The sequence below is a fragment of the Periophthalmus magnuspinnatus genome, chromosome 18 (genome assembly GCF_009829125.3).
Source record: "Periophthalmus magnuspinnatus isolate fPerMag1 chromosome 18, fPerMag1.2.pri, whole genome shotgun sequence".
Taxonomy (NCBI): Eukaryota; Metazoa; Chordata; class Actinopteri; order Gobiiformes; family Gobiidae; genus Periophthalmus; species Periophthalmus magnuspinnatus.
Window position 1 is genome coordinate 152,771 of NC_047143.1, and position 23,195 is coordinate 175,965.

Here is a 23,195-nt window from a genome sequence, read left to right on the forward strand (position 1 = left end):
TATTAGAAGGACATTTGGTCAGGATACTCACCACACTAGAAGGACATTTGGAATTAGCAGGACAGGGTCGGTGTCCTGCTAATTTGGAAAAAATTCTAAAAGCGTAGAAGTGTTTCTATTGGTCCATAGACCCCAAATATACAAAAAAAAAGAGATGACCTGCTAATACACATAGACCTGTTTTTGTGTATAATCTGTGTATCACCACAGCGCCCCCTATACCCAGCAGGTGGTATAGCAGGACCTCATGAATATTCACACCTGTGTATGATTCTAAGCTTCTGATTGGCTGTCTGCCGGAAGGTCCTGTGTATTCGTACAATGTCCTTGTAATTCAGGTTTCTGTAAATAGGTGTGTGTAGCATAGATTTGCAGGGCTAATTGAGTGCTACATCTGGTCTGTTTCCGGTAGGTGTGGTGAACCAGGTAAGGCACTTATATACAGCTATATTACATTTATTTTGTCCCTTTAGCAACTAGGAAAAACATGCAAATATTATTGAGGTTTGAAGGTGTAAAATAGACAAAAAGCCAGAGAAGCACGTGGCTACTTAGCAAGTAAACAGTTTAGCTCATTTCTCCAATGCTCTGCTGTCCATTGAAAAGTTTGGACTTGATTCTTGAGACTCAGTGAAAACTCAGTAAAATTAGCACAATCTCTGCAATTAGTAATGTTTATAGCTGCTTATGAGCCTCCACAGTGTTCCAGTTTGTCAATGATGTTAGAACTAGTATTAGTATTAGTATTAGTATTATTGAACTATGGTGACAAAAGCTTATCGTTGTACAATGTGTGCATGTGTTTTGACGTTTTCGTATTTAATAATGCAGCTACATTTGCTATAAATAGGTTTTACATGTATTTTATAGTGCAATTAACAATTACAATTATCAAATAAAGGACTAGTTGACTTTTAAAAAAAATTGTCAACTAATTTTTATAATAAATTAGTCACGATTAGTTGACTAATAGTTACAGCCCTATTACTGATGTATACGATACAATTTCCACCTTTGTTATCTCAATTCTCAATTTCTCATTCATTGCCCTCATTCTAAACCATTAAATCATTTTTGATGCATCACATCATATAGTCATCATGTGCTAAGTGATTAACTTTGCAGGAGATGGCATCAACAAGGTCACGGAGACCTAAAAGGAACCCTATACAAGAAGCTACCTATTTTTCATCCTTGGGAAAAGACAAGAATGACTTTGACATAAAATACATAAATTCTTTTAAAGGTAAGTTGCCATTTTACTTTTTTTAATTTTTTTTAATCAAAGTTTCTTTTGTAGCAAAACTTAAAACCCCACTGTGTTATTACAAACAAAAGGATCAATGATGATGTGGAAATGATTGAGGTGTTTATTTGTCTAGATTTCTACAAAAAATACACAAAAATAGTCCCTTGATTAATTCATACAAATAACTTGATAGCTCTGCTATTAGTAATAAGATAAATATCTGTTTGACACAGCTCTACTTTGTAAAATTATTGTTCAAACGTATTGGCTTAACTGCTAACTCCTGTCGCATAATCGCATATCTTTTTAACTTTGTGCATGCCCTTATTTGTATTTGTATTTATTCAGTGTGTTTATGTTGCACTTTTTCACCGTATCAAGTTCCTAGTTTGTGAACTGTGTTCACAGACTATGGCAATAAAAGTCTTCTGATTCTGATTCTGATTCTGTGTGTCTTTAGGTCGAGGTGTGTTCAGCTGCCGGGACTTTCAAAAAGGAGATTTTCTTATTGAATACAGAGGGGAAGTCATAACAAAAAAGGAACAAGAATGCAGGTTGAAAGTGTATCATAAAGCACTCAAGGTTTTCATGTTTGATTTCCATTTTAATGGAAATCAGTTTTGGTATGTATCTAATTTAAGGTGTCTTCTCTAAATTTGTTTCTATTCCTGTAAATACTAACTCTCCAACTTCACTGTTATTAAAAGTAGTTGTAATTGTGGAATGTAGTTATAATATAGTGTTGAGCTTTTTACTGTTTGACGAATATTTTAAACTGTAGATGCAGATTCTTCAATCATGCTAAAACTACATGTGCCCAATTCTCTGCCTTTACACAAAATGATTGTTATTGTTATTTTTTTGTATTTCAGTGTCGATGCTTCCAGAGAAGATGGTTCTCTAGGGAGACTCGTTAATGATGACCATCTGAATCCAAATAGCAAAATGAAAATAATACGAGTGGACGGAAGGCCCCATTTGTGTTTGTTTGCACTCAAGGACATTAGTCCAGGAGAAGAAATCACGTATAACTACGGTGATTCTGATTGGCCATGGAGAAGCAAGGTATTTGTCCATGCTTGTATTTACACAGATCAGTTGACGGAGTAGCATTCTATACCAATCTGTAACTTAGCACTGCAGGTGTGAGCACTGTGCGGATTTGTTCAGTGTGGTTCTGCAAATAGATTAGTTCTTTAACACCAACAGTTGGAGTATGTGTGGAGCCTGCACACATGGACACAGGACAGCCACAGAAAATGTTCTCATCTTTCTTAACAGGAGTACCTACCTACTGACCAATTTGAACTAAAGTTTTGTTTTGCAAACCCACAAAGAATTATCCTACATCACTCAGCAGTTACATTTTATATTGAGTCAGAAAACACCATTTCCCACACCAAACCCTCAGACTGTTTGGTGTGAAGTTCATACACAGTGAGCAGCCGTTCCTGCACCATTCCTGTTCAAGCTGTATATGAATGAGGCCTGACAACAGTTCATGGAGGGAGATTACAGCAGTCATGATCAAATTTTACTAGATAGAATCTTTTATTTGTGGTATAATAGGAATGCTTGCTTTGTAATTATGATCATTGGAAACAAGTGAACACATTTGTTTTACGTTTACATGGAGACAAGTTGCCTTTAATTGCTTGTCTATGTGATTATATTGTTGACTTACAAGATCTGCAAATACAACCTCCCTTTAAGTAAGATATATATATATATATATATATATATATATATTTGGTTGATGATAGTTTTTTTAAAACGAAGAAACACTTAATTATCAACGCACATTTATGATTGTCCTTTCCCTGCTAGATTTCCAAAGAGATACCTGACCAGCCTTCTAAAGTGGCCATGTGCAGTTCCCTCAGTGACAGCACTGGCCAGGTAAATTATTCTCCAGTACATTTATCATTTTATAGTCAAAAACTGACATACATTCAGTTGTATGTAGACTTACACACACATGTCCTGTGTAACAGTCAACTGGACAGGTGCTGACATTAGAAGGACTGTGAGCTTTGTACTGAGATATAGTATATTCAGTTGTATGTAGACGTACACACACATGTCCTGTGTAACAGTCAACTGGACAGGTGCTGACATTAGAAGGACTGTGAGCTTTGTACAGTAAACCAAAATCACACTCAGTGATTGTTTTTGTCCAGATGCCCAAAGAGATACTTGACCAGCTTTCTGAAGTGGCCATGTGCAGTTCCCTCAGTGACAACACTGACCAGGTAAATTATTCTCCAGTACATTTATCATTTTATAGTCAAAAACTGACATACATTCAGTTGTATGTAGACTTACACACAAATGTCCTGTTTAACAGTCAACTGGACAAGTGCTGACATTAGAAGGACTGTGAGCTTTGTACTGAGATATAGTATATTCAGTTGTATGTAGACTTACAAACACATGTCCTGTGTAACAGTCAACTGGACAGGTGCTGACATTAGAAGGACTGTGAGCTTTGTACTGAGATATAGTATATTCAGTTGTATGTAGACGTACACACACATGTCCTGTGTAACAGTCAACTGGACAGGTGCTGACATTAGAAGGCCTGTGAGCTTTGTACAGCAAACCAAAATCACACTCAGTGATTGTCTTTGTCCATTAGATGCCCAAAGAGATACTTGTCCAGCCTTCTGAAGTGGCCATGTGCATTTCCTTCAGTGACAACACTGACCAGGTAAATGGATTTCTATTAACTTGATTTTGAAATTATCAAGTCATTCAATTATAATTCAGCAGTATGTAGAGTTACAAACACATGTCCTGTGTAACAGTCAACTGAACAGGTGCTGACATTAGAAGGACTGTGAGCTTTGTACTGAGATATAGTATATTCAGTTGTATGTAGACGTACACACATGTCCTGTGTAACAGTCAACTGGACAGGTGCTGACATTAGAAGGACTGTGAGCTTTGTACTGAGATATAGTATATTCAGTTGTATGTAGACGTACACACACATGTCCTGTGTAACAGTCAACTGGACAGGTGCTGACATTAGAAGGACTGTGAGCTTTGTACTGAGATATAGTATATTCAGTTGTATGTAGACGTACACACACATGTCCTGTGTAACAGTCAACTGGACAGGTGCTGACATTAGGAGGACTGTGAGCTTTGCACAGTAAACCAAAATCACACTCAGTGATTGTCTTTGTCCATTAGATGCCCCAAGAGATACTTGTCCAGCCTTCTGAAGTGGCCATGTGCAGTTCCCTCAGTGACAACACTGACCAGGTAAATTATTCTCCAGTACATTTATCATTTTATAGTAAAAAACTGACATACATTCAGTTGTATGTAGACTTACACACACATGTCCTGTGTAACAGTCAACTGGACAGGTGCTGACATTAGAAGGACTGTGAGCTTTGTACTGAGATATAGTATGTTCAGTTGTATGTAGACGTACACACACATGTCCTGTGTAACAGTCAACTGGACAGGTGCTGACATTAGAAGGACTGTGAGCTTTGTACTGAGATATAGTATATTCAGTTGTATGTAGACGTACACACACATGTCCTGTGTAACAGTCAACTGGACAGGTGCTGACATTAGAAGGACTGTGAGCTTTGTACTGAGATATAGTATATTCAGTTGTATGTAGATGTACACACACATGTCCTGTGTAACAGTCAACCGGACAGGTGCTGACATTAGAAGGACTGTGAGCTTTGTACAGTAAACCAAAATCACACTCAGTGATTGTTTTTGTCCAGATGCCCAAAGAGATACTTGTCCAGCCTTCTGAAGTGGCCATGTGCAGTTCCCTCAGTGACAACACTGACCAGGTAAATTATTCTCCAGTACATTTATCATTTTATAGTCAAAAACTGACATACATTCAGTTGTATGTAGACTTACACACACATGTCCTGTGTAACAGTCAACTGGACAGGTGCTGACATTAGAAGGACTGTGAGCTTTGTACTGAGATATAGTATATTCAGTTGTATGTAGACGTACACACACATGTCCTGTGTAACAGTCAACTGGACAGGTGCTGACATTAGAAGGACTGTGAGCTTTGTACTGAGATATAGTATATTCAGTTGTATGTAGACTTACAAACACATGTCCTGTGTAACAGTCAACTGGACAGGTGCTGACATTAGAAGGACTGTGAGCTTTGTACTGAGATATAGTATATTCAGTTGTATGTAGACGTAGACACACGTCCTGTGTAACAGTCAACTGGACAGGTGCTGACATTAGAAGGACTGTGAGCTTTGTGCTGAGATATAGTATATTCAGTTGTATGTAGACTTACAAACACATGTCCTGTGTAACAGTCAACTGGACAGGTGCTGACATTAGAAGGACTGTGAGCTTTGTACTGAGATATAGTATATTCAGTTGTATGTAGACGTACACACACATGTCCTGTGTAACAGTCAACTGGACAGGTGCTGACATTAGAAGGACTGTGAGCTTTGTACTGAGATATAGTATATTCAGTTGTATGTAGACTTACAAACACATATCCTGTGTAACAGTCAACTGGACAGGTGCTGACATTAGAAGGACTGTGAGCTTTGTGCTGAGATATAGTATATTCAGTTGTATGTAGACGTACACACACATGTCCTGTGTAACAGTCAACTGGACAGGTGCTGACATTAGGAGGACTGTGAGCTTTGCACAGTAAACCAAAATCACACTGAGTGATTGTCTTTGTCCATTAGATTCCCAAAGAGATACTTGTCCAGCCTTCTGAAGTGGCCATGTGCAGTTCCCTCAGTGACAGCACTGACCAGGTAAATTATTCTCCAGTACATTTATCATTTTATAGTCAAAAACTGACATACATTCAGTTGTATGTAGACTTACACACACATGTCCTGTGTAACAGTCAACTGGACAAGTGCTGACATTAGAAGGACTGTGAGCTTTGTACTGAGATATAGTATATTCAGTTGTATGTAGACGTACACACACATGTCCTGTGTAACAGTCAACTGGACAGGTGCTGACATTAGAAGGAATGTGAGCTTTTTACAGCAAACCAAAATCACACTCAGTGATTGTCTTTGTCCAGATACCCAAAGAGATACTTGACCAGCTTTCTGAAATGGCCATGTGCAGTTTACTCAGTGACAACATTGACCAGGTAAATGGATTATATGGACTTGATTTTGAAATGATCAAGTCATTCAAATACAATTCAGCAGTATGTAGAGTTACAAACATGTTTAACAGTCAAATGGACAGGTCCTCACATTAGGAGGATTGTGAGCTTTGTATTTCTAGGTTATTTTCAGCAGTTTGTAGATAGACTAGTTCTGTATAATGCTAACTGGACAGATAACAGCATTAGGGGGATTGTGGGTTTTGTTTTTTGAAACATAAACTCACATTCATCAATGTCCTAGGAGCCTGCTGATGTTACTATGTGTTGTTCATTCCTGGATATCATTGATAAGGTAAATTAATCTCCAATGACTCAACTATGTTGAATACAGAAACTCAGATGAAAACTTCAGGGTATTCCTCAACTGGACAAGTACAAACATTCTGTACAAAAAGATCTAAATGCTATTATCGATATGCACAAAATTAAAGCAACAAATAAATATTCAAATATTTAGTTTGTTCATAATAAATAAAATAAAAATTATAGAATTTTTAAACCTTGTGCCAAAGTAGCAATTCTGCACCAAGTCATTTCAGGCTCTCTGTCTTCAGATTTCAGGTTGTCTGTTTCTGATAAATTTACGAAGCTTGAAAACTCAACTCTGTATCAGCGATTTTATAGAATAATACAGTTTGGAATAAATATCAGTTTGGATTCTCTATATTTACAGAATTGTATTTCAACTGAAAAAGGGTTAATTAAGGGGGGAAATTATTTTTTATTTAGTTTTTTCAGGTGCCCTGGCATGTCAGTCATTCATATATATATATATGTGTATATATATATATATATATATATATATATATATATATATATATATATATATATATATATATATATATATATATATATATATATATATTTTACAAACTTAGAAAATGTCTTTTCAATTTTCACTTTACATTCAAATAGTAGCAGAATACATACCAAATACACACATTTTGACATTGTAAGCATAATAAATATTGGGGTTTTGAATTCCAAATGTCAGAATAAAATAATGTGATCATATAATTGCACTTTTTGGTCAACAGAACTGTGAACATGACCTGGTCCCTGGCGAGATGTCAAGTTTCGAAAAATGTGCTTTTTGTGGAGGACCATTTGCACCTCTGAGATGGGTTGGAGAGAGATGTATAGGTGAGTTTGGTCCTAATCATTTGAACATGAAATCACAGGAACACTCCCAATAGTTGTAATCTGACTATATTTTTGTAACATTTGGTTTGGTATTGAGTTTGGTAGGCTAATTTCAAGTAGCCACCTTGAAACTGTGCAGATTCTGTAGTCAGTGCAACATCAATTTTTTAGAATTTGCAACATCCATATTTAAGACTGATGTATATATATATATATATATATATATGTATGTACATAGGTATACATGGCTTGCTGACTGCAGTTTATCTGGTTGGTGGTGACATGCAACTAAAAAGGAGTAATTACCTGTCCCTTCTGCACTTTACTTCCTTTTTTATTGTTTCTGCCTAAATGCTAGATTCTGTGGCAGCTTTTTCTAATAATACTGCAATACATGTTATAATGCTTTTTTTTTTTTTGCACATATGTTGTATGGGTTTCAAAATGTGTCTGATTGATGCTTTGAGAGACTGGATTTAACCAAATGTTAAAGCTTGGTGAACAAATTGTTTGTCAATTAATAATCAATTTAATCAAATGTACTGGTTGTGAAGTACATATACTGACATTGTTAAATAATTTAAATTTTTGTTAAATAATTTAAATATCTCTGTCTAGTTTGCTGCCAGTCGTGGCACAAAAACTGTTATCTTAAACATATGAAGAACATCACTGAACCTCTGTCAATGGTAAGTGTATTAGCTTTAATTTTCTCAGTAATATACTTTCTAAAAATACAAAATATTATTTTTTATTATTAGGCCTCTGAAGAACATAGTTCAAGTCAGGTGACATCATCAGACGTGGAATATGTGCCTGATTCCCACAGTAATTCAAATAACTCATGTGAAGACAGATCAGAGCGTTTCAAAAATCATCACAACCATTTGGAAGTACAAAATTTTGAGGTGTTCACAAGTAAGTCTGCTTCAAAACAGACAAGGCACTACCAAGAAAATCTCTTGGATGAAGAGAAAGAATCAGGTCCTAAAGCTGCAGAATTATTACTGGAAGACACAGTCAACACAAACCGGCTTCAATTATCAGGAGTTCAGGCAAATGATGGGAATGATACTGATGGTGAGGGCAAGCAGTTCTTGAACACATCCTCCTCTCTCAGAAATAAAACATTTTGCTACATTTGTGAAAAACCACAGACAAGGTTTGCACGTCACTTAAAAACTCATGTGAAGACAAACGCTGATGTTGCTCGAATTTTGATTCTTCCAAAAAAGTCTAAAGAGCGCATGAAAATGCTTAATAAGCTACGCAACAAGGGAAACTACAACCACAACACAGAGGTTTTATCAAGTGGAGATGGACTGCTAAAACCTAGACGCACATCTAAGAAAAAATATAATCCTAAAGACTATGTGCACTGCATGTACTGCCAGGCCCTATACCTCCGAAGAGATCTGTGGCGACATGTTCGAAAATGTTCTTCAAAACCAGTTGAAACCAATTCAGAGATTGGAAGAACTAAGATCTTGTCTTTGGCCACTATGTTTGACTCAGCCTTGTGTCAACAGGTGTCACCAGGTGTTTGGAAGCTGTTAACTGCGATGAAAAATGATGAGATAACTGCTACAGTGCGCAGTGACTTCTATATTCTTCAGCTGGCTCAATCATTTTTTAACAAACATGGACAAAAGCCCACCAAATATGAGTACATTCGACAGAAACTCAGAGAAATTGGAAGACTTCTGTTGACGCTTCGGAAGGACTTCTCAATATATACTCTTGAGGATGCTGTAAGACCTGCAAATTTTCAAATGGTTATTCAAGCTGTCAAGAAAGTGTCTGGGTTTGATGAAGAAAAGCACTGCTACCAAACTCCAAGCCTTGCACTGAAGTTGGGTCACTCGTTGCAGAAGATAAGTGACATTATACACTGCAGAGCTCTAATGGCAGAAGACTCTGAGCTGGTAAAGTCCACTCAGACTTTCAAAACCCTGTATTCTACAAAGTGGGCTGAATTTGTTTCACACACAGCTTTAACTACCTTGAATGAGAGACACTTTAACAAGCCTTGCACACTGTCTTTCACAGAAGATGTGCAACGTCTTCACAAACATCTCGAAAAAACTGCAGAAGAAGCATTTAAAAACTTGGATAAAACGTCATCACCCCAATCATATGGTGAACTGTGCAAAGCAACTATGGCAAACATCATACTATTCAACCGGTGTCGTGGAGGAGAAGTTTCCAAAATGAAACTAAAAGGCTTTCTTGAGAGGAACACCACTGCCTTACATGAAGATGTGGCTGTTGGACTCACAAAATTTGAACTCAAACTTTGTAACCACTTTAGTCGAGTGGAAATAAGGGGTAAAAGAGGACAAAAGGTTGCTGTTCTGCTATCACCAGACATGGTTAATGCTCTAACACACCTAATAAATAAAAGAAAAGACTGTGGCGTTCCAGAGGATAACCCATTTCTCTTTGGAAGACCGCAGTGTCTTACTCCGTACAGAGGACCGGACTGTCTAAGACTTTATGCAAGTGAATGTGGGGCAAAGAACCCTCAACTCCTCAGGTCAACTCAGTTGCGCAAACACGTCGCAACTTTATCCCAGGTCCTTAATCTCCGAAATAACGAGTTGGACCAAGTGGCAGACTTCCTTGGCCATGATATTCAGGTCCACAGGGAGTTTTACCGACTACCAGAGGCTACCACACAGTTGGCCAAAATATCAAAACTGCTGCTGGCTATGGAGAAAGGGTCTTTGGGAAATCTGCAAGGGAAAACACTTGAGGAAATTGAAATCGAAGGTATAGTCTTTTAAAGTTCCAAAGATTACAACACTTTTCAACAAATATGTGATGTAGCAAAATGGTACTGTGTGTAGGTAATCTATAGCATTTCATCTCCATAATTGAGGTAATAATTTATTTTGTCAGATAACCTAGTGTTGACTGATGTTGAGCAAAGTGAGGAGAGTGATGGTGAGGTCGAGGAAGAAAATCTGCCCACAGATTCACAGATTGCCAGTGGTCAGTACAGAGTCATTTTTGAGTAAGAAGTGTGTATTTGTAAAATCACATGATCAGTGTGAAAACTTTTTTTTACAGATTCTGCAGGGATGAGCATCATTAGGCAACCTGTTGAGAAACCTCCATGCACATCTTTATCATCAGAAGGTTAGGCTTCTAACAGTGTGACAGTTTGATGTATTTCAAGCTAACTGTAATTTTACTGTGAAGAAATTTATTGTGGAAGAATAATGAGGGTCTCTCATTATTCCTTCACAGGAGAACGGCAAGAGACTGTTGTTCTCTTCTACAGAATTGTACAGTAGATTTCAGTCCAAATACAGTCTTATGTTTTTGACATCTGGCTGTGAATCCTTTAATGGGTGAACTTGCTTTTGGTACATTTTGCTTGCAGCGCTAGACAAGTTACTACAACAGTGCTGCGTTAAATTATGTGAATATTGTAATGATCATATCACGTCTAACTTAAAGGCCGGCTTGTTTTGAATAAATTAGAATGTTAAAATTTTCAGGATACTGAAAATAAGTCAGAAAATGTTGCAGAAAAATCCATTCACAAAAAATGTAGCTTTTTTGTTTTGTTTTCTCCCTACTTGAGTTTACTTTTTCAAAATTTCATATGGCATCATAACTGACTCTGTAGTACGTATGTTCCTCTTTTTTGTGTTTTTAATGAGCTATCATGAACTTTTTTCTGCAGACAAGGAAAGACCTAGGCCACATGTTGAACCTCCAGGGATGTCCTTACTGCCACAAGGTAATCCCTCAAACTGAGTCTTTCAGGCTGTTATCTGTGATTGATGGCATGTTTTTTAGGTTTTTGTTAAAATGACTTGCAGATAAACACTTGAGCAAATCAGGGGCATTACTTATTGTAAGATGGTGGAGCATCAAAACAGAAGGAGTTAAGAGATGAACATACGGCACAGTCCGATTTAAGTAGTTTCAGGGAGGAGAATTCCAGTTTAAAACAAATTTGATAGCATGTAGGTTTACAAATGGCGTATGTGATGTGTTCATAATGACTTTTACTTTTCTCATTTAGTTATCGATGCCAACCAAACAGACACATCTCAAGGTAAATGGACAATAGAAAGGTTTTCACCTCAGCAGCCTCTTCTGAAATTATTTTAAGTTAGTCAAGATGAAGATAAAATGAATGATGATACACCTGTCGCTTCTCCCATCAATGATCATCTTAATTATTTGGTCCCAGTGACAATAGTTTTGTTGCTGTTGTTGTTTAATCTTCAAATTGTGATCCTTCTCTTTTATTTTCTGCCTGTTTTGCAGCAGTAATTAAAAATGCAAATGGAAAGGCCAAAGATCCCAGAAGAAAAGCAAAAGTGATGAAACAATCAAGTAAATGTCACAAAACAGTCCCTGGTCTCAGTGAAAAACGTCAGTATTAAGAGTATCACAGTGCAATGAATTATAGTTCATATTTTTTCTTAATGTTCCATTTTTTATTCCATTGTTTTGTAGTTTCTTTGGAAAATGCAAGAAGGGTTCAGAAACGACAGTGGTCTCCCAAGGAGGTTGAAGCTATGATGAGACATTTTGAAGAACATATCAGAAAAGGAAAACTGGCTACTATGATTGAATGCGAACAGTGCAAGACAACAGAACATCCCACACTGACTGATCGCTCTCTTCAAAATATCAGCGACTTTGTCAGGAATCGGGGTATAACTCTGAAAAGAAAGGGATTAGTCGACTAATCGTGACTAATTGATTAGAAAAATTAGTCAACACATTTTTTAAATAGTTGACTAATCTTTTTTTTTTTTTTTACTGTTATTGTTAAATGCCCTACACACTCTAAAGTACATGTAATTTTTTATTTTTTTTTATAGCAAAGGCAGCTGCATTATTAAAGAAAAACACAAACTGCTAATTTGCACAGATTTTACGTTTATTTGGCTAAAAAAAAACACATTTAAAAAGCTTTCAATTCACAAGAGAAATAACTGTTTGACTAGTCAATCAATCGAAATAATAAACGCTGACTAGTGGCTACTAAAATAATTGTTGTCAGCCCTGGTTAGAAATGCAATATTATGGGCAATTGTTGCAGCACAATTGTTTGTGTTAAGACTTTACTCCTGCAAGGATCTCTTTGTTTCAAAGAAGATTCAGTTCATGTCATTGAATAAATTCAACTTGTTCATGAATGTGTAATCATTCCTTATTTTGGCTTTAAAAGGTCACACTTTACCAACATACATCTTTACAAACACCATTTTGTATCTCAGTAGCCTAATACTTTAGTAAAGGCACTCTATATTCATGTGTGTGTTATGTTCCATTTATTCATGTATGACCCTTTAATTCACCTAAATAGCATATTTGTGTGTTGTTTAGCCATGGTCCTTCTAAATCAAGTTAGTCCTGTCAATTACGATTTGAGTCATGGGCGGAGCTAAGTACCAAATTAACTTTTGTCCTCTTAATACATCACTATGTCAGGTTATTATACTATGACTTCTGTACTGTGTATTCAGATTTTGAAGTGAGATTTGAGTTGTGTAGCTCAACTAGAATTTTTTGACGTTAACTACATCTTTGTAGCACAAGTGGAAAGGGGTGTCCTCCTAGTGTTGCAAAAAACGGGTTTGAAAAAAATGTCCTTTTAATTCACATAAACAAGTAGGGGTGTGTGTGTTCGTGTGTGTTCATGTGTGTGTGTGTTCATGTGTGTTCATGTGTGTGTGTTCGTGTGTGTTCATGTGTGTGTGTTCGTGTGTGTTCATGTGTGTGTGTTCGTGTGTGTTCATGTGTGTGTGTGTTCATGTGTGTGTGTTCGTGTGTGTTCATGTGTGTGTGTGTTCATGTGTGTGTGTGTTCGTGTGTGTTCATGTGTGTGTGTTCGTGTGTGTTCATGTGGGTGTGTTGGGGTGTGTTCGTGTGTGTGTTCATGTGTGTGTTCATGTGTGTGTTCATGTGTGTGTGTGTTCATGTGTGTGTGTGTTCATGTGTGTGTGTTCGTGTGTGTTCATGTGTGTGTGTTCGTGTGTGTTCATGTGTGTGTTGGGGTGTGTTGGTGTGTGTGTTCATGTGTGTGTTGGGGTGTGTTGGTGTGTGTGTTCGTGTGTGTTCATGTGTGTGTTCATGTGTGTTCATGTGTGTGTGTTCGTGTGTGTTCATGTGTGTGTGTTCGTGTGTGTTCATGTGTGTGTGTTCGTGTGTGTTCATGTGTGTGTGTTCGTGTGTGTTCATGTGTGTGTGTTCGTGTGTGTTCATGTGTGTGTTCATGTGTGTGTGTTCATGTGTGTGTGTTCGTGTGTGTTCATGTGTGTGTGTTCATGTGTGTGTGTTCGTGTTTGTTCATGTTTGTGTATTTTCAGATGAAGTTGTGTTGAAGTTTGAAAGATCCAGAGTTCGAGCCCGAAATGTGGCGTACGACTCTCTCCCAGTGATTATCCATGGCAACGGCCCCACCAAGGTCTGCTCCTCCTCTGCTCCTCCTCTGCTCCTCCTCTCTCCCCTCTGCTCCTCCTCCTCTTCTGCTCCTCCTCTCCCCTCTGCTCCTCCTCTCTCCTCTGCTCCTCCTCTCTCCTCTGACCCTCTTGTTTCCATAGTTACAGTTGAATTACTTGGGGAACTACGTTCCTTCGTCGTGGACGTATGAACACGGCTGTGGCGGTTGTGACGATGACCTCGTCGACCTGGACGAGCTGAAGGTGCGTCTCTGGGGCGCGTCGCCGGGGGCGGGGCCTGACGCGCCGTTGTAACCACGGCGACCCACTGTTAAATCAGACTCTCTTTAATGTGTGCTGACTCCAGGACGAAGAGCTCCCCCTGGTGTACGTGGCCGTGTTCATCGAGAAGCCCACGCCGTTTATGGAGGAGTTTTTAGAGCGACTGACCACCATGACGTATCCCCCCTCCAGACTCCGCCTCTTCATCCACAACAACGTAAGACCTGCACATGTGTGTGACAGGGACTGTGTGACAGGGACTGTGTGACAGGGACACGTCACCTGTACATGTGTGTGACAGGGACACGTCACCTGTACATGTGTGTGACAGGGACACATCACCTGTACATGTGTGTGACAGGGACACGTCACCTGTACATGTGTGTGACAGGGACATGTCACCTGTACATGTGTGTGACAGGGACTGTGTGACAGGGACACATCACCTGTACATGTGTGTGACAGGGACACATCACCTGTACATGTGTGTGACAGGGACACGTCACCTGCACATGTGTGTGACAGGGACACGTCACCTGTACATGTGTGTGTGTCCCTGTGGACGTCCCTGTGGACGTCCCTGTGGACGTCCCTGTGGACGTCCCTGTGGACGTCCCTGTGGACGTCCCTGTGGACGTACCTGTGGACGTACCTGTGGACGTACCTGTGGACGTGTCTTCCAGGTGGTGTACCATGAGAGACATGTGGACAGTTTTTGGCAGAGACACAAAGACTTGTTTCCTGACGCGGTTCTCGTGGGTCCAGAGGAAAACCTCCAAGAAGAAGACGCACGGACGATGGCTGTGTAAGACACGAGGAGGAGGAGGAGGAGGAGGAGAGGAAGAGGGCGAGAGGGGAGGAGGAGGAAGAGAAGGGGAGCAGAGGAAGTTAGTAGAAAGAGGAGAGGAGACGGGTCAGAGGAGGAGAGGAGCAGAGGAAGCGGGACAGGAGGAGGGGGGGTGTGATGGTGCAGAGGATGAGAGGGCGGTGCAGAGGATGAGAGGGCGGTGCAGAGGATGAGAGGGCGGTGCAGAGGATGAGAGGGCGGTGCAGAGGGTGATGCAGAAGGTGGTGCAGAGGGTGATGCAGAGGATGAGAGGGTGGTGCAGAGGGTGATGCAGAGGATGAGAGGGTGGTACAGAGGGTGGTGCAGAGGGTGGTGCAGAGGGTGGTGCAGAGGGTGGTGCAGAGGGTGATGCAGAGGGTGGTGCAGAGGGTGGTGCAGAGGATGAGAGGGTGGTGCAGAAGGTGATGCAGAGGGTGATGCAGAGGATGTGTTTCAGGGGGGCGTGTCAGAAGGATCCGGGCTGTGATTATTTCTTCAGCATCGACTCAGACGTCGCTCTGACCAACCCAGACACACTGCGCCTCCTCATCCAGGAGAACAGGTCAGTCCAGTCCCGACCTGTTTCTTCTGTCCCGTTCCGTCCCGCTCCGTCCCGCTCCGTCCCGCTCCGTCCTTTCTCACTCTTGTCTCTGTCCAGGCCTGTGATCGCTCCAGTTTTGTCCAAACACGGGAAACTGTGGAGTAACTTCTGGGGCGCTCTGAGTCCAGAGGGTTTCTACTCACGCTCTGAGGACTACATCGAGATCGTCCAGGCCAAGAGAGTGTGAGTGCACACACCTGAGGGCCCTACACACACCTGAGGGCCCTACACACACCTGAGGGCCCTACACACACCTGAGGGGGCCGTACACACACCTGAGGGGGCCGTACACACACCTGAGGGGGCCGTACACACACCTGAGGGGGCCGTACACACACCTGAGGGCCCTACACACACCTGAGGGCCCTACACACACCTGAGGGCCCTACACACACCTGAGGGCCCCGTACACGCACCTGAGGGGGCCGTACACACACCTGAGGGCCCTACACACACCTGAGGGCCCTACACGCACCTGAGGGCCCCGTACACGCACCTGAGGGCCCCGTACACGCACCTGAGGGCCCCGTACACGCACCTGAGGGCCCCGTACACGCACCTGAGGGCCCCGTACACGCACCTGAGGGCCGTACACGCACACACACAAACAGCACTGAGCTCCAGTTCAGCCGCTGAACCTTTTCACCTCGATGAGCTTCGTGGAGCTGAATGTCTCTTTACAATCTGAGCTCCGTCCTGTTTCCTCCCGGTCCCGTCCTGTCTCCTCCCGGTCCCGTCCCGTCCTGTCTCCTCTCGGCCCCGTCCCGTCTCCTCCCGGTCCCGTCCCGTCTCCTCCCGGTCCCGTCCTGTTTCGTCCCGGTTCTGTCCTGTTTGGTCTGTGAGCTCAAACACATGGACCAGCTGGGTCCTAGTTCAGTCCCGGTTCCAGTCTAACCATGTTCATGTGTCTCTGTCCACGCGTGTTCTCAGCATGTTCTCAGGTTCTCTCTCTGTCCTTCACGTTCTCTCTGACCCTCACGTTCTCTCTCTGTCCCTCACGTTCTCTCTCTGTCCTTCACGTTCTCTCTGTCCTTCACGTTCTCTCTCTGTCCCTCACGTTCTCTCTCTGTCCCTCACGTTCTTGGTGTGTTCTCAGCGTGTTCTTCATGTGTTCAGCGTGTTCTTTGTGTGTTCTCAGCGTGGTTTTGGTGTGTTCTTAGTGTGTTCTCAGCATGTTCTTCATGTGTTCAGCGTGTTTTTCATTTCTCAGTGTGCTCTCGGCGTGTTCTTTGTGTGTTTTCTGCATGTTCTCAGCGTGTTCTCGGTGTGTTCTTGGTGTGTTTTCAGCGTGTTCCTGGTGTGTTCTCCTATGTTCTCTGTGTGTTACAGAGGCGTGTGGAACGTTCCGTACCTGACTCAGGTGTATCTGGTCCAGGGTCCAATCCTCAGGTCCAAACTGAGCCAAGTCCAGCTCTACAAAGACCCAGACCTGGACTCGGACATGGTCTTCTGCCGCAGCGTCCGGGAACAGGTCAGTCCACTTACTCCGGTCCTGATCCTGGTCCTGGTCCGGTCCAGGTCTAGTCCTGGTCCGGTCCTGGTCCTGATCCTGGTCCTGATCTCGGTCTGTGTCTCAGGGCGTGTTCATGTTCGTGTCAAACAGAGACGAGTTTGGACGACTCGTGTCCACCTCAAACTTCAACACGACGAGACTCCACCCGGACATGTGGCAGATCTTTGACAACCCCATGGTGAGTGGGAGGGCATCTGACACAATCTGACACACGGGGAGGGCATCTGACACAGTTTGTGTTTCAGGACTGGAGGGAGAAATACATCCATGAGAACTACTCCAAGATCTTTGAGGACGAGAAAAATTTTGTGGAACAGGTTTGACCTTTAAATCCTGGTTTAGTCCTGGTTTAGTCCTGGTTTAGTCCTGGTTTAGTCCTGGTTTAGTCCTGGTTCAGTCTTGGTTCAGTCTTGGTTCAGTCTTGGTTCAGTCTTGGTTTAGTCCTGGTTCAGTCTTGGTTTAGTCCTGGTTTAGTCCTGGTTTAGTTCAGGTTCAGTCCTGGTTTAGTCCTGGTTTAGTCCTGGTTTAGTCCTGGTTTAGTCCTGGTTCTGACCCGGTTCCTGTCTCAGCCCTGTCCAGACGTGTACTGGTTCCCTGCGTTCTCAGAGAAGATGTGTGACGACCTCGTGGAGACGATGGAGGATCACGGCCAGTGGTCTGGAGGCTCCCACAAGGTACTACGACTGTAGTACTACGACTGTAGTACTACGACTGTAGTACTGCTACTGTAGTACTGCTACTGTAGTACTACGACTGTAGTACTGCTACTGTAGTTCTCTCTCTGTCCCTCACGTTCTCTCTCTGTCCCTCACGTTCTGTTCTGTCGTTCTTTAGGATGAGCGTCTGGCGGGGGGGTACGAGAACGTTCCGACCGTCGACATTCACATGAACCAGATCGACTTCGAGAAAGAGTGGCTCAAGTTCCTCAAAGAATACATCGTCCCCGTGACGGAGAAGCTCTACCCGGGATACTACCCCAAGGTACTAAACCCGGTCTAAACCCAGTCCGGTTATGATCCCGGTCTAAACCCGGTCCGGTTATGATCCCGGTCTAAACCCGGTCCCGTTATGATCCCGGTCTAAACCCGGTCCCGTTATGATCCCGGTCTAAACCCGGTCCCGTTATGATCCCGGTCTAAACCCGGTCCCGTTATGATCCCGGTCTAAACCCGGTCTGTGCTTCAGGCTCAGGCTGTGATGAACTTCGTGGTTCGGTATCGTCCTGACGAGCAGCCGTCTCTCAGACCTCACCACGACTCGTCCACCTTCACCATCAACATCGCCCTGAACAGCAAGAACCAGGACTACCAGGTGAGAACACACACAGAACACACAAGAACCAGGTGACAACACGCACAGAACACACAAGAACCAGGTGAGAACACACACAGAACACACAAGAACCAGGTGAGAACACACACAGAACACACAAGAACCAGGTGAGAACACACACAGAACACACAAGAACCAGGTGAGAACACACACAGAACACACAAGAACCAGGTGAGAACACACAAGAACCAGGTGAGAACACACACAGAACACACAAGAACCAGGTGAGAACACACACACAGAACACACAAGAACCAGGTGAGAACACGCACAGAACACACAAGAACCAGGTGAGAACACACACACAGAACACACAAGAACCAGGTGAGAAGGTGCTTATCATGCTTTCATGACGTTTCTCAATTTGTATGACAAAAACTGTAAAATTACAAAAATTGTTGTACACGATAAGAAAAATATATTTAACCCATTGACGACAAACGGACTGAAAAATGCAGCAAGAAAAATTGTGTTTACAGAAGGTTTCTCAGATTGAGAACCAAAGATTCAGAAGTTTGGTATAAAAAATATAAAAACAAGCTTGTGTCATTTATGAGAAGACAAAAAAAAGACAAAAAAAAGATTATTACACCAAATTATTGGATAAGAACAAAAACAAAATAAAAAATACATGGGGTATAATAAACACTGTTGGTAACATCAAATATTCCAAACTATTTTACAAAAAATAATGTAGATGTTTTTGGGAAAGAAGAAATTGTAAATGAATTTAATAATTTCTTTTCTAACATTGGCCCAAATTTATCAAAAAATATCCCAAAAGAAAGTAACAATGATGGAACAACAGCTGATAATGTAAACAGTGTTTCTGGAGAGTGTGCAGGCAAAATCTAATGATTACACTGATATTAAAATGTTATTGATCAATAAAGTGATAAACTTTGTTATTGAGCCTTTCACATATTTAATCTTTCATTCAGCACAGGGATATTTCCAGATCACATGAAAGTGGCCAGAGTCATTCCACTTTTTAAAAAAGGAAATAAAAATGATTTCTCAAATTATAGACCTGTATCACTGCTTTCACAATTCTCAAAAATTCTAGAGAAACTATTTGTTAGCAGATTAAATAAATTTATTGAAAAATACAAAATTTTAATTAAGAGCCAACATGGATTTCGTTCCAATCAACCGCCACAGCATTAATGGACCTGGATGAAGAAATCACCAACGCCACGGACAAGAAACAATATTTAGTTAGAATCTTTGTCGATCTTCAAAAAGCATTTGATTCTCTAGATCATGAAATATTATTACAGAAATTATATAAGTGTGTATGTGTATATATATATATATATATATATATATATATATATATATATATATATATATATATATATATATATATATATATACACACATATATATACACACATATATATACACACATATATATACACACATATATATACACACATATATATACACACATATATATATATATATATAAGTATGGTATACGAGGTGTACCACACAAATGGGTCACAAGTTACTTAACGAACCGTCATCAATTTGTGGAAATCAACAAAATAAAATCAGAATACCGTCAAGTAACGTGTGGGGTACCCCAAGGTTCGGTCTTGGGGCCAGTACTTTTTCTCCTTTATGTGAATGATCTTATGTCTGTATCAAAATTACTAAATTGTATCTTGTTTGCTGATGGTACCACAGTATTTTACTCAGGAAAAAACATAAATGAGGTTATAAAAAATGTAGAAGATGAGTTTCAAAAAATATTAAAATGGTTCAATGTAAACAAATTATCTATAAACATAGAAAAAAGATAGATCCAGAGGTAAGATTATTCACACAAGGATTAGAGATAGAAAGAACAAGTACATTTCATTGTTTAGGAGTTATTATTGATGAGCAGCTGACGTGGAAATCCCACATAAAGTAAGATCAAAAGTATCACAGACCACTGCTGTATTACACAAGATGAAAGAGTCGACAGAGACGCATTGTTCTTATTGTATAACACATCGATCGTTCCATATTTGACACTGAAGTGTGGGGAAGTGCTTGTAAAACACACTGAACCAGTTTCTTTTACAGAAGCTGTTAGAATTATCAATGGAAGTGTTTAGAGCACATACAAATCAGATTTTTATTCAGTTAGAAATGTTGAAATTTAACGAATTGGTGGAATATAATATTCTCAAAACCATGTACAAAGCTCAAGTTGCAAAATAGATTTATTAAGAGAGAAAGTAGATATTCAATTAAGAGGAACTGATTTATTTTCTAAGCCAGAGTTTAGAACAAAACTAAAGGAAAGATGTGATTCAATCAAGGGAGTCAGTCTTTGGAACAGTCTTGACAGTAATATTAAAGAATCCAAGTCCATTTATATGTTTAAGAAAAGCTTGAAATTATCATTATTAAAGTATATAACTGCTATGTGACAGGATCATTTTGTGTTTTTTTTGTTTGTTTTTTTTTGTTTTGTAAAGTAGCCGCACATCTAAGTTTGATTTTGTATAATGTAACAGTGAAATACACTGGGAGGAATAAGAGTCAGAGTCGATAAGGGGCAGATATTATGAGTCTTTGCTTCTGTCTGTGCCTTTTCATTCATCAATTATAATTGTACAAAAGATGAAATACTGTGTGCAGATGTGCTGCACTGATTTGTTTTAATGAATGAAATAAATATAAAAAGAAAGAAAGAAGAAGCAAAAACACACAAGAACCAGATGAGAACACGCAAAGACACACAAGAACCAGATGAGAACACACAAAAACACACAAGAACCAGATGAGAACACACAAAAACACACAAGAACCAGATGAGAACACGCAAAGACACACAAGAACCAGATGAGAACACACAAAAACACACAAGAACCAGGTGAGAACACACAAAAACACACAAGAACCAGATGAGAACACGCAAAGACACACAAGAACCAGATGAGAACACGCACAAACACACAAGAACCAGATGAGAACACGCACAAACACACAAGAACCAGATGAGAACACGCAAAGACACACAAGAACCAGGTGGGAACACACAAAAACACACAAGAACCAGGTGAGAACACGCACAAACACACAAGAACCAGGACTACCAGGTGAGAACACAGGGCTGTAGTTGTGTATATGACGAGTCTTGACCCGTTCACCCTCTGGTCACAGGGCGGCGGCTGCAGGTTTCTCCGGTACGACTGTAAAGTGGAGGCTCCGAGAAAAGGCTGGTCGTTCATGCACCCGGGACGTTTGACCCACTACCACGAAGGACTGCCCGTCACCCAGGGGACCCGCTACATCATGGTGTCATTCGTCGACCCGTAGAGACCGGGACCAGGACCGAGACCAGGACCAGAACCAGAACTAGGACCAGAACTAGGACCAGGAACCCGACCAGGACCAAGACCAGGACCAAGACCTGGATCAAGTCCACGAGGGCCTCCCCGTCACCCAGGAGGCCCACTACATCATGGTGTCATTCGTCGACCCGTAGAGACCGGGACCAGGACCAAGACCAGAACTAGGACCAGGACCAGGACCGAGACCAGAACTAGGACCAGGACCAGGACCAGGACCGAGACCAGAACTAGGGCCAGGACCAAGTCCACGAGGGCCTCCCCGTCCCCCAGGAGACCCACTACATCATGGTGTCATTTGTCGACCTGTGGAGACCCGGGGTTTCTACACTCACCTCTGTTCTGGTCTCTGATTGGTCCTTCCTCTGTTCTGGTCTCTGATTGGTCCTTCCTCTGTTCTGGTCTCTGATTGGTCCTTCCTCTGTTCTGGTCTCTGATTGGTCCTTCCTCTCTTCTGCGCTCTGATTGGTCCTTCCTCTTTTCTGGTCTCTGATTGGTCCTTCCTCTGTTCTGGTCTCTGATTGGTCCGTTCTCTTGGAGCATGAAGCCAGTTTTTTTAGGGACAAATATTTTCCTCCAATCAAAACTTTTATGATGAAATTATTTTTGAGATTTTAAAATGAGGATCTATTTTTACTTTGTCTTTTCCTGCTTTGAACTGAACATTTTATATTTTTATTAGAACTGTAAACTGTTAGAACTGTTTAAACTGCAGCAAAGGCAACAGACCCAGATGCCCTCCCAGCGTGGGATCCTTCGTCTCATTCCTCTGTTAATCATTTTACTCCAGAGTCTAGACAGATTTAAAATATTAAAACAAAGTTCACCTTTTGCCTTAGTGAGTCCACACTCACCTGTACACACCTGTGTGTATGCACCTGTGTGCGTGCACCTGTGTGCGTACACCTGTGTGCGTACACCTGTGTGCGTACACCTGTGTGCGTACACCTGTGTGCGTACACCTGTGTGCGTACACCTGTGTGCGTACACCTGTGTGCGTACACCTGTGTGCGTACACCTGTGTGCGTACACCTGTGTGTTCTCAAAGTTGTTTTTCATGTCATGACTTTATTTAAGTTTTTGTGATTTTGTACAAACTGAGTTAAGTTATTTTTAATAAAGTTTGGTGTAAATATGTGTGTTCCTCTTGAATGTTCACACTGCACAAGGAGAGGAGACGAGGAGACAAGGAGGAAAGGAGACGAGGAGACAAGGAGGAAAGGAGACGAGGACAGAGGATGCCTGTACTGTCTGAGGTCACTGAAGAGTCATGGATGTGTTTTATAGCACAGAGTAATCTCATCTGTGTGTGTGAGACA

At 41.2% G+C, this 23,195-nt stretch overlaps 2 protein-coding genes across 4 annotated transcripts in view; both read left to right on the forward strand.

Annotated features, from left to right (window-relative positions):
• The window catches only part of plod3 (procollagen-lysine, 2-oxoglutarate 5-dioxygenase 3), a 29,064-nt gene extending 6,059 nt beyond the window's left edge, over positions 1-23,005 (forward strand). The window contains exons 7-19 of one of the 2 annotated variants that reach the window (XM_033983875.2): positions 13,901-13,998; positions 14,135-14,236; positions 14,340-14,471; positions 14,938-15,059; positions 15,538-15,642; positions 15,739-15,864; positions 17,011-17,152; positions 17,259-17,372; positions 17,440-17,511; positions 17,764-17,868; positions 18,029-18,175; positions 18,380-18,505; positions 21,689-23,005. In XM_033983875.2, coding sequence (XP_033839766.1) covers positions 13,901-13,998; positions 14,135-14,236; positions 14,340-14,471; positions 14,938-15,059; positions 15,538-15,642; positions 15,739-15,864; positions 17,011-17,152; positions 17,259-17,372; positions 17,440-17,511; positions 17,764-17,868; positions 18,029-18,175; positions 18,380-18,505; positions 21,689-21,844 — 1,547 coding nt within the window. In that variant the 3' untranslated portion in view covers positions 21,845-23,005. The remainder of the gene's footprint in view (positions 1-13,900; positions 13,999-14,134; positions 14,237-14,339; positions 14,472-14,937; positions 15,060-15,537; positions 15,643-15,738; positions 15,865-17,010; positions 17,153-17,258; positions 17,373-17,439; positions 17,512-17,763; positions 17,869-18,028; positions 18,176-18,379; positions 18,506-21,688) is intronic. The other variant, XM_033983876.2, reaches the window with a different exon arrangement.
• Positions 137-12,785, forward strand: LOC129457113 (uncharacterized). 2 transcript variants are annotated; one of them, XM_055229121.1, is made up of 20 exons: positions 137-1,246; positions 1,710-1,872; positions 2,122-2,314; positions 3,077-3,148; positions 3,430-3,501; positions 3,888-3,959; positions 4,448-4,519; positions 5,005-5,076; positions 5,971-6,042; positions 6,324-6,395; positions 6,658-6,708; positions 7,454-7,559; positions 8,178-8,248; positions 8,321-10,331; positions 10,461-10,553; positions 10,632-10,700; positions 11,254-11,310; positions 11,599-11,631; positions 11,847-11,954; positions 12,039-12,785. In XM_055229121.1, the coding sequence occupies exons 1-20, from the start codon at positions 1,129-1,131 to the stop codon at positions 12,272-12,274; spliced, it is 3,813 nt and encodes a 1,270-aa protein (XP_055085096.1). In that variant the 5' UTR covers positions 137-1,128; the 3' UTR covers positions 12,275-12,785. The 2 variants fall into 2 exon arrangements, with proteins under 2 accessions (XP_055085096.1, XP_055085097.1); XM_055229122.1 differs by lacking the exon at positions 5,971-6,042 and having other exon boundaries at positions 137-2,314; positions 12,039-12,779.
• Positions 23,006-23,195: the final 190 nt, after the last annotated feature.